This window comes from Colletotrichum aenigma (assembly GCF_013390185.1).
Source record: "Colletotrichum aenigma strain Cg56 chromosome Unknown KSG_Cg56_contig09, whole genome shotgun sequence".
NCBI lineage: Eukaryota > Fungi > Ascomycota > Sordariomycetes > Glomerellales > Glomerellaceae > Colletotrichum > Colletotrichum aenigma.
Window position 1 is genome coordinate 2,423,594 of NW_023500915.1, and position 13,407 is coordinate 2,437,000.

The 13,407-nt window shown below is 54.3% G+C and overlaps 3 protein-coding genes across 3 annotated transcripts; 1 reads left to right on the forward strand and 2 right to left on the reverse strand.

Moving 5' to 3' along the window:
* Positions 1–627: 627 nt before the first annotated feature.
* chs-3 (chitin synthase I) lies at positions 628–4,373 on the reverse strand (the record flags this gene model as incomplete). Its single annotated transcript, XM_037328552.1, has 5 exons — positions 628–1,345; positions 1,397–3,168; positions 3,223–3,461; positions 4,207–4,297; positions 4,371–4,373. 5 exons carry the CDS (start codon positions 4,371–4,373, stop codon positions 628–630), a joined length of 2,823 nt encoding a protein of 940 aa, XP_037173367.1.
* A 3,586-nt stretch (positions 4,374–7,959) lies between these two features.
* rglC-0 (putative rhamnogalacturonate lyase C) lies at positions 7,960–8,991 on the forward strand (the record flags this gene model as incomplete). The annotated part of the gene is made up of 1 exon (XM_037328553.1): positions 7,960–8,991. One exon carries the CDS (start codon positions 7,960–7,962, stop codon positions 8,989–8,991), a length of 1,032 nt encoding a protein of 343 aa, XP_037173368.1.
* Positions 8,992–11,922: 2,931 nt separating this feature from the next.
* On the reverse strand, positions 11,923–12,461 carry CGCA056_v013310 (putative RNA polymerase II transcriptional coactivator; the record flags this gene model as incomplete). The annotated part of the gene is made up of 2 exons (XM_037328554.1): positions 11,923–12,246; positions 12,315–12,461. The coding sequence occupies 2 exons, from the start codon at positions 12,459–12,461 to the stop codon at positions 11,923–11,925; spliced, it is 471 nt and encodes a 156-aa protein (XP_037172811.1).
* Between the last annotated feature and the right edge of the window lie 946 nt (positions 12,462–13,407).

Consider the following 13,407-nt stretch of genomic DNA (forward strand, 5'->3'; position numbering starts at 1 on the left):
CGTTGCTGCTTTTATAGGAAGCCGAGAACAGCCGTCACCATGAGAATCACGTAACGAATCAGTAGAACCAGTTTATCATCAAAAGCTTCTCTTTATTGTCTCATTTCATCATTTTAGAGTAGCCCATGTAAAGCCTCATTTTCAAACCCTGCTCTCCGCCCCCCTCGTCCCGTTTATGAGCGTCAATCCGGGCGCCATCCCACCGACCCATCCAGGGCAGACAGCTGGGACAGACGCTGGAAAGGACATGCAAAAGAATAGAAAGAAACGCCATTTGGTTCCATGTTGATATCAGAGAAAAGACAAAATGCGTCAACAAAAAACGGGGAGTGAGGGAAGGGGATCCCAAGCAGCAGTGGAAGGGGAAAGGAAGAAACATCCAAATGCGTACAATCAAAACAGAGTACAAAGGTCATTAGAGTTACATCCCCTCCCGTGTCGTACTCCAAACATGATGAGAGTAGTGTAACTCTCAGAAGTCGTGTTCGCCGTCCACCTTGCCCTTTTTCTTCCTCTGAAAAGAAGGGGCGGGTATAATGCTCACAAACTCAATGCCATCATAAAACATGCAAAATAAGGATGCGAAGATCGCTTCCGGAAAAAGGAATGCAGCCGCTCGCAGGGTGCTTAGACACCTCTGAACATGCGGACGACGAGGAACCACATGGCGCCGATGAACTTGAAGGCTGACAGGCCTGCGACAGACCACAAAACGACAGACATGTAGATGTTGGCGCGGCCGTTCTCGTCTGTCGTGCTGTTGGAGTCAGGGCTAATGCGCTCCAAGCCTGCAGCGCTGAGGACGACGGCGGCCAGACCGAAGTTGGAAATCATCCAGGCAAGCACGACTACGGAACGAACGCCACGGTAGTAGTCCATCTGAGCCTCAGCCTTTTGCGCTTCCGTAGGAGCCTTGACCTCCGCCACGTACTTAGTGCCGAAGACACCCAATTCACGCTCGTACTGGGCGTTGAGGTCAGCCTCATCGGGAAGGTCTGTCTTTCCGGAGCCATCCTTGGTGCTGACGGTCGGTAGCTTCTCGGCCTTGTCATCACCCTTGGTACCCCAGGAAATGTCGTGAGTGTTGCAGAAGGCGTAGACGTTGAGAATGTTCGTGTACGTAGGCGTCAGGAGCATATACTGGACGAACGACGTGAACATGTGCCAGGGGTCGAACATGAGGATCGAAGCGATGAACCAGATACCGTAGGTCGACATGACGGAAATGATGAGGGTGTAGAAGACAGGATTTGAGAAGAGTTCGTTGATGCTGAAGCCGGTGGAATCGTTGACATCCTTCAGAATGGCCTTGACGGCAATGAAGACGGCTGCAAAGAGCAAGTAGCTGTGCAAGGTTAGTTGAAGCTCATTAAATGACGTCACCGTAAATACTCACATCATAATAAATGCCCAGAAGTAAACCATCGTGATGTAGTACGGCCCGGAACCCGATGGACGATTGCCCATGGAAAGAACGAAACAAGTGATCAGAGAAATACCGTAGAGCCAAGTGAAGACGACGCCAAGAATCTCGCCTGTCCTACCAAGCAAGTCATCGTCGCCCAGACTCGTCGTAAGAATCTTGAAGACCAGGAAGAAGTTACCAATGGCAAACCAGGCGAAAATCATGTTGATCGTGTTGAAGACGAACTCGATGAAGAACATAATCTTGCGCAGGAAGGAGTGATCAGACCGGAAGAATTCGTAGAAGTGAGCAATAGCGTAGATGGCAGCGAAGAAAGAACCGTTCAGCCAACGACGACGCTGGAGAACCAATTCCGTGACGGTGTCGGGAACATCAGTCTCGCCAGTAGCGGACTTGACGTACTGCAGAATCCAATGGCAGTTGCGTTTCGTCACGAGCTCGAAGCAGAGAATACGATCTTCGGCGAGGTACATGTTGGACGTGAATATACCGGCACCCGCACCCTCGAGCTTCTCACCAGCGAAGTACTTCTCTAGCGGACCCTGACCGTTCTTGTCGTTTTGGAGAGCGACGTATCGGTAGGCGGAGAAAGCACCAGGCAAGACGGAAATGAAGCCGAAAGCAGATTCGAGGGGCTTGTCGAGAATGTTGCTCATCTTGTACTCGAAGTTCTGGGTCGCAACAAGGGGGTTGAGAAGGTGTTTTCCACCCGTACCCAACATAGCCTTGATCTCACCGCAAGCGCCGGCGCACATTGGCTCGAGGTCGAACGCCTTCCAGAGGTGGTAGATGGAGTTTCCACCTGGCTTGGTACCAGCGTCGATGAGCACGCAAATATTGGGGTCCAGGACACGGCCGAACGCTTGGAAGAACCATCTGTGTGAGTTGATCTTCTTCTGGTTCTTCTCCTTCAAGCAGAACAGCATCTGAACGGGCTGCTGCTTAGGAACCAAGGAGACAACGTCGTTCTTGATCGTCATGCCGACCTGGGTTGTGTATTCGTAAATGTGGGCGGTGACATCCTTGCTGTTGACCTGTTGCTTTGCGATACCCTCCTGGTACACACCCATACCGGCCAGCAGTGCTCTTGTTCGCGGGTTGATCTTGGCACGACCGTCGCTGACGACACAGACGACAATCTTCTTCCAGGCATCCTTGCCCCACGTCTTGCTCTCCTTCCGATTGCACATGTACTCAATGTTCTTAAACACACCAATCATTGTCCGCGCGAACAGGATCTCGTCTTCGTTGTACATGGTAACGACGATGAAAAGCTCAGTATGTCTGGGCTTAGAGAATAGCTTCTGTCTGAGCGTGAAGTTGTCGTCGTAGAAGTAGTTGGGATCGCAAGTGGCGGCAGAGTAGCGCATGTGGGTGAACTCATCGCGCTCGCCGTGGGGAAGCTGGTTGAGAAGTCTTGGGGGCACGGGGCAGTCGAGAACCAAGTTTCCGCGGTACAGGAGGACCTGCTTGACCGTCTTCCACCTCTTGATGCCGCCCGCTGGCTGGGGAGTGGGGGCGTCTGAGTACGGGTCCTGAGGCGAGCTGTCTTGGTGAGCAAGCATCGGCCTGTGGTCATCATACTCGCTGTAGCCGGTGGGCTGGTCATAGGGCATATTCGGGTCTTGAGGAGAGGGTTGGTATGGCTGGTTGTAGTAGGCATCGTGATGCGCCTCCGGGTTCACACCGTAGTCGCCCTGGTGGCTCCTTGAGTCGTAACCGCTCAGGTTATCGATTGAGTGCTAGAAGAGCTGTTAGCGCGGGCTCAATTGAGAAGCTTTGCCCATGAAACTCACTGCTGCGTTGAGTTGAAGGTTGTCGCTTGGTGTGCCGAAGCGGCCAGGCGGGGGAAGGGGAGCATCGAGGTGTTGTTGCCTCGCGTAGGGGTCGTCCAGATGTTGCTGAGACGGCTGGTTGGCGGCGTATTGGCCGTTGAACGGGTTGTCCTCCAGCTGGTAGCCATGTTGAAGAGGCTGGCCTGGCGAAGGCGTGCGGTGGTAACGAGGGTCCATGCGATCGTTGTAGTAATCGTCGTCTATGGTAAGAGCAGGTTAGGTTGGTTGTCTTCAAGTTGCAAAACCTGGGGCAGTCGATATTAAGAAAGCAAAAAGCGGAAACTTGTAAAGATGAATACAAGAAGAAGCTTGCGCCACGCCAGTTGCGTACTCTGGAAGTACAGTGGATGCGCCGGACAGACTGGTAATTTGACAAGAAGAGGCAATGAGATCAGACCCAGTTGGTTCAAGAGTCCGAGGCAGAGGCAAGTGAAAGTACTGTCCCCAGGGGCATGTCGGGGTCTTTGTGGCTTTGGAGTGGTAGAAGTGGGATGAATGACGCCAAGGGACGATTCATAAGGGGACCAAGTTACTTGCCTAAACGATTATACGACATGGTTGCGATGGTATGGGGGGTCAATCAAAGGAACCAGTGTCTGATGTTTGTGACCAGGAGAGTCCGTGGGTGGGTATCGATATGGATCAGGTAGACAGTTCGTGTCCCCTCAGGGAGGGCGGGCAGGCGGGAGGTGTTTCTGGATGTTGGCTGTGCTGCGGGAGTGCCGTGCTGTGCAGGAGTTCAGGCGGCCAGTGAGAGGGCAAGGCGCAGGAGATGGGGACGAGGAAGAGACGACTGTCGCGCAAAGATGTCGATGTGGATGCAGGTGGAAGTGTGGATAGGTCGGTACCAAGAAGAAGCTGGAGGAGTACTGGAGAGTGAGGTATGGTAAGGTGGTAGGATTGGCGTGTTGGGGAAATTCCCAAGGTATCTGTCGCGGAGCGCACAGTCGCAGGTCTGGCGCCGCAGTCTCGTCGGATCGGAAACCTGGGCGGGCGGCGGGCGGTTCGACTTCAGCTGAGAGCCCCTATTTTTCGACTATGAATTTGTGAGCGAATGGCTTTTTGGGGTTTTTGGCTTATGGTTGTTCCCCTCCTTCTATTGTGCGTACCATACGAAGCGTGTGTCTGTCTTCGGGTGTCTGTGTGGGAGGCGGAGGGACTCAACTTACTGCTTCGACGATCCCAAGCTAGGTAATCAAACAAGGAGTCGACCTTGAGCAAGGAGCGGTTTGGCCGGGTCGGTGCTCAACTCAATGCGCCTGACGGGTTTCGGGGTGACGGGAAGGGGGCGAGGAGAGGGCAGAGAAGGGATGGGTTCGGTCGAAGGTTGGTGGAAGCAGACGCAGACGCAGAGAGGGATCCAGGAAGATTGAGGACGAGGACGACGCTGCGAGGTTGCCGGCTGGGTAGGGGCGGTTTTTTTTGGTTTCAAGCTGATTGAGCCGTATGAGATTGTCTGCAGGCGAGTGGCCGGCGGGACTGCGACTGGGATAGGGCCATGGGGGGGGGGGGGGGGGGGGGGGACGAGGGATGGGACAGGGGTGCGATGGTTGTTGTGGGAGACGACTCTTTTTTTTCCTAGGTATCTGTTAGATGCTCCGCAGGCTCTCCAGGTACCACTTCCTTCAAACCGTCTTCAGCCAGCAGGTCCACGGGTACTGTTGAGGTAATCTATTGTTGCTATTGCTCCTTCCACCGCAGCAAGAGCCCGTCAGCCTTGGGCTGGAAATACCGCCTTGTTCCTTCCTGGCTGTCTCTCCTTCCCTTTCCCACTGGAAGTACTTTCCACCAAACTGGCAACCGCTGCTCGGTACAACAGCACCTGCCTCAGCCAGTCAGAAATTGGGGATGCGCCGATGGGCTCTGCGCTACGCAGAATAAAGACGATTTGTCGTGTTTCAGGCCCGGCAGTGTGGCGCGGCGCCAATTTGGATGCTGACTGGTCCAAAGTACATCCTAAAGCAGGATACAGAGCACTCCGCAAGGCACAGGAGGTACAAAAGCATCCTGGTCAGTATAATTCTTGATAATGCAAACAGAGACCAATAAACGCTCATGATAAAATAAACTGCCGCGCATCACTTCTCGCTGCACATCCGAAAATTTACAAAAGCATGTCCATCAACATTGACTTCTGTCGGGGCCATGGCCGTCGAGGGGGCAGCAGGTGACGTCGCTGGGGGCCTCAATGGTGGGCATGTCAGGGTCCCCCGAAAGACGGCGGATGCCAGTGCAGGGCAACGACGTGGACAGGGTGTTGTCAACACTTCACTGCTCCCCTCCCCTCCCACACACAACGGAGCCTGGAGGAGTGAGGGGCGCAATCGCAAGAGAAAATGGACGGGCCACGCTTCGGTCCCTGCCACTCGTCGGCATTGGCGACGACGTGGACGGGCAAGCAGCACATTGCATCTTCAACCCTCTTGTCTCAGTCTTCTGCCCTCTGTCTGGCCATCGCAGTCCGGCTAATGCCAACCGTCGGTCTGTGTTGTCCTGTCCTGCGCCCAAAAAAGAGAGGTCACAGGTCTGTCCGCCATGTCATCGGCGTCTGTCCACCAGCACGACCGTCCGCGCTGCCAGAACAAGCGTGACAAGCGACAGACAGCAGGGCATCACATCCTCGTGAAAATGACGAAATGCTCCCCCGTGTGTCCCGGCAGCCCGTCTGCATCGTCCGAAATCCAAAGATGCGACCCCATTACGGCATTACCTCACCTCAACATAGGTTGCACACAAGGAACAATAGAAGAAAAAAACTTGGAGTCCTCCCGTCGAATGATCGAATCAGCCAGCGGACGCGCAAGGTACCCGCGGGTCGATCGCAAGCAAGCAGATTCCAAGCAATCAACGAGTGCCGCAACAGCCGTTCGTTGCCTGCTCGATTGTTCGCGCGTTCCCGTGGTTGCATGGCTGCTGCTGGGATCCCGTTGTTTAGCTTGGGAGGGGCGACCACCAACTTTCCGAGCCATTGACAGGGTAACCGGCGTCTTCCAGTCGAGAGTGGACAGGGGTGGGGGGGGGGGGGGGGAGGGCAACAACAGAGAGAAGACGATGAGTGGTGAGATACCATAGTACACAGTACGTATCGCTGCGGGCTGCAGCTCTGCGGAGGCTTAACCTTTGCGTGTGTCCCTAAAAATAAAATTAAGAAAAGAGAGAGAGAGGCGCCAAAGGTACTTCCAAAGCGATATGGCCACTCACAGCCCAGAGGGGTCGAACGCCACACTTGCTCCCCAGGTGACGACGCCTCCAAGCCCCCCCGCACACTGCACACCTTCGGCTGCATCCCCACATTTTCGAGCCTGCTCAGCCTCCGTTCGCATTCAGGCCTCACCTCACTCAACTCGTGTTTTGCTGTGTCCTGTCCGCGGACTTTGGAAACCTCACGTCAGTCTTCTCGGTCTTTGCAATGCAATGCGCGGAAGCACTTCACACCGAAGAGCGACCTTTGCCCAGAGTGGCCACCACACCGGGACGCTTCCCCGCCGTTGGGGCTGAATCGGCCTCAGCTACCCCTCCAAAACCTGCTGCGGTCACCTCAACCACATGGATATCACTCCCGTTGTTTTCCCGTATGCCTGCCTCTTCGCCTCACATCGCTCAATACGATTCGCCACGGCTAGGTCTTCGGTTCCTGAAAAACAAGAAGCAAGCAGCACGTTTCCTCCGATCATCCATATACTTGTTTTGCCATCTTCAACCCTCATCCTCCTCCCGAGGCATGTGGCCTCCCAACCCAACACCAAACGACGTCAACTCTGCCGACCCTTGCTGCGCGTATGATCGTCACATGATGAAGGCGTGCCAAGGGCGGTGCCGCAAGCGAGGGGTGGCGGCGGCGGCCTGCCCGGAGTGAACCTGACTTCCCGCGTCAATGATAATAATCCGATGTCTGTCGACTATGCTTTGCGTTGCCCAAACTCAGAATAGTCTGAACTTATTTTTTCAGCAGCACAACGGTAGGGCGCACAACTGAGAAAAATTCTAGACTGGCCTGCGGCGGGCATCCGTCTTGTCCGCCGTCCCCCGTAAACCTTCTGCCGGTGCCAGGTCGGCCTTGGGTCTCTGCTCTCCCACAGCTGCGAACTGCATCGTTCCCGGCCTCAGCTTCTTTTGAGTTTATGCGGGCCAGCCCGAGGCAAGAAGTGCTCGTGGTATTTCGGCAGTGAAGAAAAGTATCGTGACGATGTGCGGTTTAACGCGCCAAGGGCGTCGTTCTCAGCCGCCGATGAAGCCAAGTTCTTTTTCATCTGGTGATGCGGGAAATCTTGCATTCCCGACGGGGCTGAGCTTCCCAGAGGTAAAAGATATGAATAGAGAGGCGATCAACGGTAGCTTGTGTCACTTAGATGGGAGCTATGCCCAACTGAGTCATGTTTCGGACGTCGTCAACTACATACAACCCTGGCTGCTAATGAAGTCATTGAAGTCATTTGCAACAACTCATGATAGAACAGATGCCTTTTGTTGCGAAGTCATGGTGAAAAAGCATACAACAGCGGGTTTAGGCTGCCTGGTTTGGCTCGACCTTGATGGCAGACCAGACCGTACATTCTGTTCAGAGATGGCCGGAAACCTGAAGTTAAACACATGTCTTTAGCTAGCTTGACGCTCAAAATTTCCATATACTACTTTTTAAAATTGCTGAGGTCGTGATACTACCCAGGAGAAGATTTGCCCACAGATTATCAACACAAAATGGACGCCTCAACTCCAACTCCCGGGATCAAGACCCGCATTCTCATCATATCAGACACCCACGGCGCAAGCTCACTCCCAGGTTCCCAACCGCTACCCTCCGTCGACGTGGCGATCCACTGCGGTGACCTCACCGAAGAATCCAAGCTCGTCGAGTCCCAAAGGACCATAAACCTCATGAAGAGCATCAACGCTCCCCTCAAGATTATGATAGCAGGGAACCACGACTGGACGCTCGACACCCCGATCTTCAAGTCCAAAATCGCAGAGATCCCCCCGCCCGTCGACATGGCCCTCGTCCACGCAGAATACGGCACCTTCAACCAGGCCCGCGACCTCCTCCTCGCCTCCGCCGCCGACATCACCTTCCTCCAGCACCAAGGCACGCACCGCCTCAACCTGCCCAGCGGCGCCCACCTCACCCTCTACGCGAGCCCCTTCACGCCGTCCACCGAAGACTGGGCGTTCCAATACGACCCCCGCGAGGAGGCGTCCCGCCAGTGGGATGTCAGCGACGACGTGGACGTCGTCGTCACCCACGGCCCACCGCACGGCGTGCTGGACCGCACCGCCGGCGGGGAGCGGATCGGCAGCGCCGGGCTCTTCGCGGCGGTACGACGGGCCAAGCCGCGCTTGCACTGCTTCGGGCACGTCCATCGGGGCTGGGGCGCGAAGCTTGTGCGCTGGCGGCGCAGCGAGAGGGCCGCGTTGGCTGATGGCTTGGCGGGCGAAGGATGCACTGCTGCGTCCCATTTTGCGGATATCAATCATGAAAAGAGCGTTGCTGTGGAAAGCCTTGCGGGCTTGACGCCGGGCAGGTTTGACGGGGCGGATGTCATTGCTGAGAAGAGGCGGAAGATGGAGGAGGGGCTGCGGAGGGGGTACTTTACCACATCGCACTGCGCCGACGACGAGCGCCCGTTGGTTCCTAGGGAAGATACACTGTTTGTGAATGCTGCTATTAAGGGAGATGGCGAGCAGCCGCAGCACTTGCCGTGGATCGTCGACATTGGGCTTCCCAAGGCTTCATGAGAGGAGGTCTCCCAAGTGTGGCTCAAACAATACAACGGTACAATGCTTAGTACATGGTACACCGGGGAAGGAAGGAAACAAAGACAAGCTAAGCTTGCTGTGGTAGTCGCCGGCAGGGGTGGCATGGATATCACTGCATGTCAAGAGCGTTTTTGACGAGCTCGCAAATCGGAAGCCAGAGCAAAGCGTTTGAAATTGGCGAGATTAAGAAGGAGGTTTCGCGGCCGCTGGGGAGGAGGCCCACTGCAATCACGCGGGAGAAACGGGGGGAAAACGGCCTAGCGGTAATTTTTTGCGACGATATCACGATCATCAAACATGACACACGGCGTTAAAATTGAGTGAGGAGAAGAAGATTGTGGTGCAATTTACGAGTCGAAGAAGAAAGGACTGCGCTTGTGAGCAGTTTGAATGCGAGTAAGTCGGTCTCACATCCCTAACGCGGGTTTGTCGCCCCGTTGGACGACAGGCAGTGTTTGATGATGATGTCTCCCGAGACTTCCTAACACAATAGGCAGCCCGCAGTCAAACATCCATCCATTCTCATTTCTTTCATCAAACAAATGAGAGGGTGGATTGCAATGCGCAAGGGCCACACAGGGTCTGCTAGGGGTCCCGCTCTTCTACCTTATCTGCCCTAAGACGTCTTGAGATCGATTCCTTTGCATGATCTCCGTCTAGGGTCGCGCTGTTGTCCCACTCTACTGTAATTGCGCTTGCAGGGCACGAAGTGCTAGAATAATGCTTCATAACACTGATGCATCGCTTGATTGTGTCACGGACTTCCGTTAGAGACCCGCGCTTCGGAGCATTTCTCCGGTATGTGGGGCCGGTGCCGGTTCGGGATAGTCAGTCCCGTCGCCGACGACTCTGGTGTAAGTCGGCACGGGGAAAGGACACGATACCTCTGGAATAGAAAGAACCACGGCGCTTACTTACAGTGAGAAGTTGCTCCATAAGGCAGGGGCATCTGCAGCAAGTACTGTGAGAATGCCAGGAAAGAGCTGAGCGTCTTCTCTGTCTTCTGTGAATCAAGGCTACTTTCAGAAGGCATGGAGTGCTGCATCATGCCAGATATGGACGAAGTCGTCTTCATATCCGCCGCATGTTGTGTCCATCGTCACCCATATCGTCTATTATGAGCCATCATCATCCTCCACCATCGATTATTATACAAAATACCCCCGAATCATCCCCGCGAAAGCATCCATCATAAGCCTCGACAAAGGGAAAGCAGTAGTGCATGATGATGGCCTCCTCGGTAATCGTAGCTTTGAATACGAAGGCGAGAAAAACGACACACCTCAAAGTTCCGGCTCGACGACCGTCGTGCCAGACGTTACACGCAGGTCCCCGACATGCGAATCTCAGCAACCTGTCACGTCAGCATCATTCAGATCTAGCGGCAGTTGAAGTTCAACCCAGCTCCTAACACTTGGTGAAAAGTTTGGCTTGTGGACAACCAGATCTGACCTGCCACAGCTTGAGGTTCAACAGAATCCTCGAGAAATGATTACCGAGTTAACTTCTGAGAATAGGGACGAAGAGATGCCCGTGAGAACGGGCAAACTATCATGGGCATTAGAGACAGTGAAGTACCTCCCCCGAAAGCTATGATCATGCCGGAACGAAGATATCCAGTAGGGGCAAATTCTATGTTTCTTTACGCTATCGGTCTCATCACTACGCTTGGATGTAGGCGCTAGATAGTGTTCCACCGTTTCCACCATTCTCTGTATCTCCCATCTTCGGACGCATGTTGTCTAGGGTCCAGCCGAAAACAGTGTTTTGCTCTCGCGTCATCTGTCACTCTTAGCTTGATGTTACCGCTTTATCAAGAGCTGTTCAGGTATATCAAACAATTCCGACATCACCTGGGTGGTGCGCTGATACGTACGAGCTACCAACACTGGTGGGTACTCCCCTGCAATGAAGAGCAGCCTCGGCGTCATTTCCGTTCCGAAGAGTTCTTCCAACTTTTGGACTGCCTCTGCCGTCATGTGTTCACGTAGCCTTGCCTTGACAGTCTCCCGCTGCTCCAAAAGTTGCCGTGTGGATTCGTCATCGACAGAGCCAGTGGCCGGGGCCGCTGGAGAGCCTGGTTCCGGAGGAGAGCTTGCAGGTACCGCAGGGACATTCGACTTGGAACTTTGAGCATTGCCTCGAAACGTGGTACCGTTGTCTCTTTCGAAGTTCCCTTTGCCAGTTGCTTTGATTTCCTTCTTATCGACCTTGTCAATATGGATGTTCTCCGTATTGGCAGTACCCGCGGCCTCGTCGTTCTCGCCAGCTTTGCTTTCCTCTGGCTGCAGGGCAGATGTCTCTTATTCGTCAAGCAACTGCTTGAGAAAGGCTCAAATCTGCGATCCTGTTGTTCTTAGACTTTGCCCTGTTCCTGTCGGCCCTATCGTTGCTTTTGTTCCTATCGGTGATCATCAGCGTCGTCATCCTCTGCCGTCGTCTCCTATTGTCGCTGTCGTCCACAATCGCCACCATCGTTCATCACCAGTTCCGGACCTCATGGGACACAGGGGATGCCTCTCGGCACACACTCGGACGTGGATCACGATGACCCGCAAAGGCGACTACTACGCTCCCCGTCTAATTATATGCGGTTCATCTATGTGTTTGTAGTTCCATGCCGATGACATGTATCGGGTGCGATCCGCAAGCAAATCCTGAACGAGTCACGCAGCACGGAGGGAAGTCAACTGCAGCGTCGATTCGATTCAACTCCCACCATCCCAGATGGCCGTGGCGCGGCATCCCATTATGACTATTCCTAATAGTACAGCCTGTTTGTCATGACCAGGAGTAATTAAGCAACAAAAATGCAAGTGACATGTGAAAAAAGTGCAGCTTTTCCTCCAATCCCCTTCCTGACAGCGCCTTTCTTTTTGAAAATGATTACCACAACGTGGCCTGACTACCTTAGTCTGACTCCTCGTCACTGGTAGCCTCGATGTTGGCCTTGCTAGACTTGGACTTCTTCTCCTTGGACACGGCCTTGGAAGACTCCTCGGCGCCCGGGGCGGCGTCACCGTCCTCGGCAGCACCACCGACGTCGTGGCCCATGGCGCGCAGCTTCGCGTTGATGGCGGGGACGGCCTTGAGGAGGGCCTCGTACTGCGGGATCGACAGGGAGATGCCCTTCTTTCCGGGCAGCATGTTGCCGTCCTTTTCGTAGAACTCGCGGATGTTGATGAGAGTTGCCTTGTTGAATTGGGAGACACCCACGCGGCGCTTGCCGGAGAGCTTTGAGAGGGGTGTGTTAGTGGTGGTTTAGTCTCAACATGTCATTTCTCCAGTAGGCGAACACTTACATCCCAGTACGGGTCTCCGTTGTTGTCTTTGCCGCTGCCGAGGTCTTCGGACTTGGAGGTCTTGGTCTTCTTGACGGGCTTGTCGTCGTCAGAGTCGCTGGGCGCGTCGCGCTTTGCGCTGCGTTTGGAACCCTTGGTGAAAGGCATGGCTGAGTCGCGGTTGCAGGATAAAACGGAAATGACGGTTTGGGGTAATAGAATGAGTGTGCGTCTTGGGTTTGAGGGTAGGCTGATTGGCGCGAGGATCGCAAAGGAGAGTGGATTGCGACAACACCAAAGAATTGGGTGAGATTGACGCTGTGAATGAGACGGCAGTCACGACAGACGCGTTGCTAAAGTGGTTCCGGCGCGACTTCCACGCATGACGTCGGGCCCCCACGCACGCCAGCACAGGTGCGCGAGCACGTGAGCGGCTTATCTTATCTGAGATATCGATACCCGGATATTACTAGGTAGGCAGGTATCCACTTGCTTGGCTTCCGGGATCGAGGCCGAAGAAATGTCACAATGAGCCAGCCCGGTGCCGCTGTGCGACCTTGATTTTGATGTGGCTCCTTGGAAAGATGCGATGGGACTGTGGAAGACCGGGATGGATGCACCAACATCACATGGGAAATGATTCAATGTGACCCTACGCGCGCAGCTGCATGCATACCTAGCATTTCAGCGATGCCAATGAGAAAAAAAGTAATCGAGAAAAATTTTGAAATTATTGTCCATCTCGTTGTGCTGTGTTAGCTGCAGACTGGCTGCAAGGGACGCCCGTCTAATCGTCTCACGTCCAGCGCCCACGAGACGGCCCCTGACCCAGAGTCGTCTTGAGATTTGTTTCAACCCCAAATTCCGTGGTGCAACTGCGCCGCCTTCTGTTCCCCAGTATTCTCTCCTATTTTCTGTAGTGTCATCCGGGGAAGAATGGGCTACACAGCATGCTTTTTGCCTGTGCTCGGATAGCCGGTAGCATCCCCTTTCTTGCTTGCCCCATCCCTTGACTGATCATAGCCGGATTCAATCTAGAGGTGGAATCAGGGTGGAAAGACCAGTAAGACACCGCCCAGCGGAAGAAACCCACGATTCCCAGTGTACGGGGATT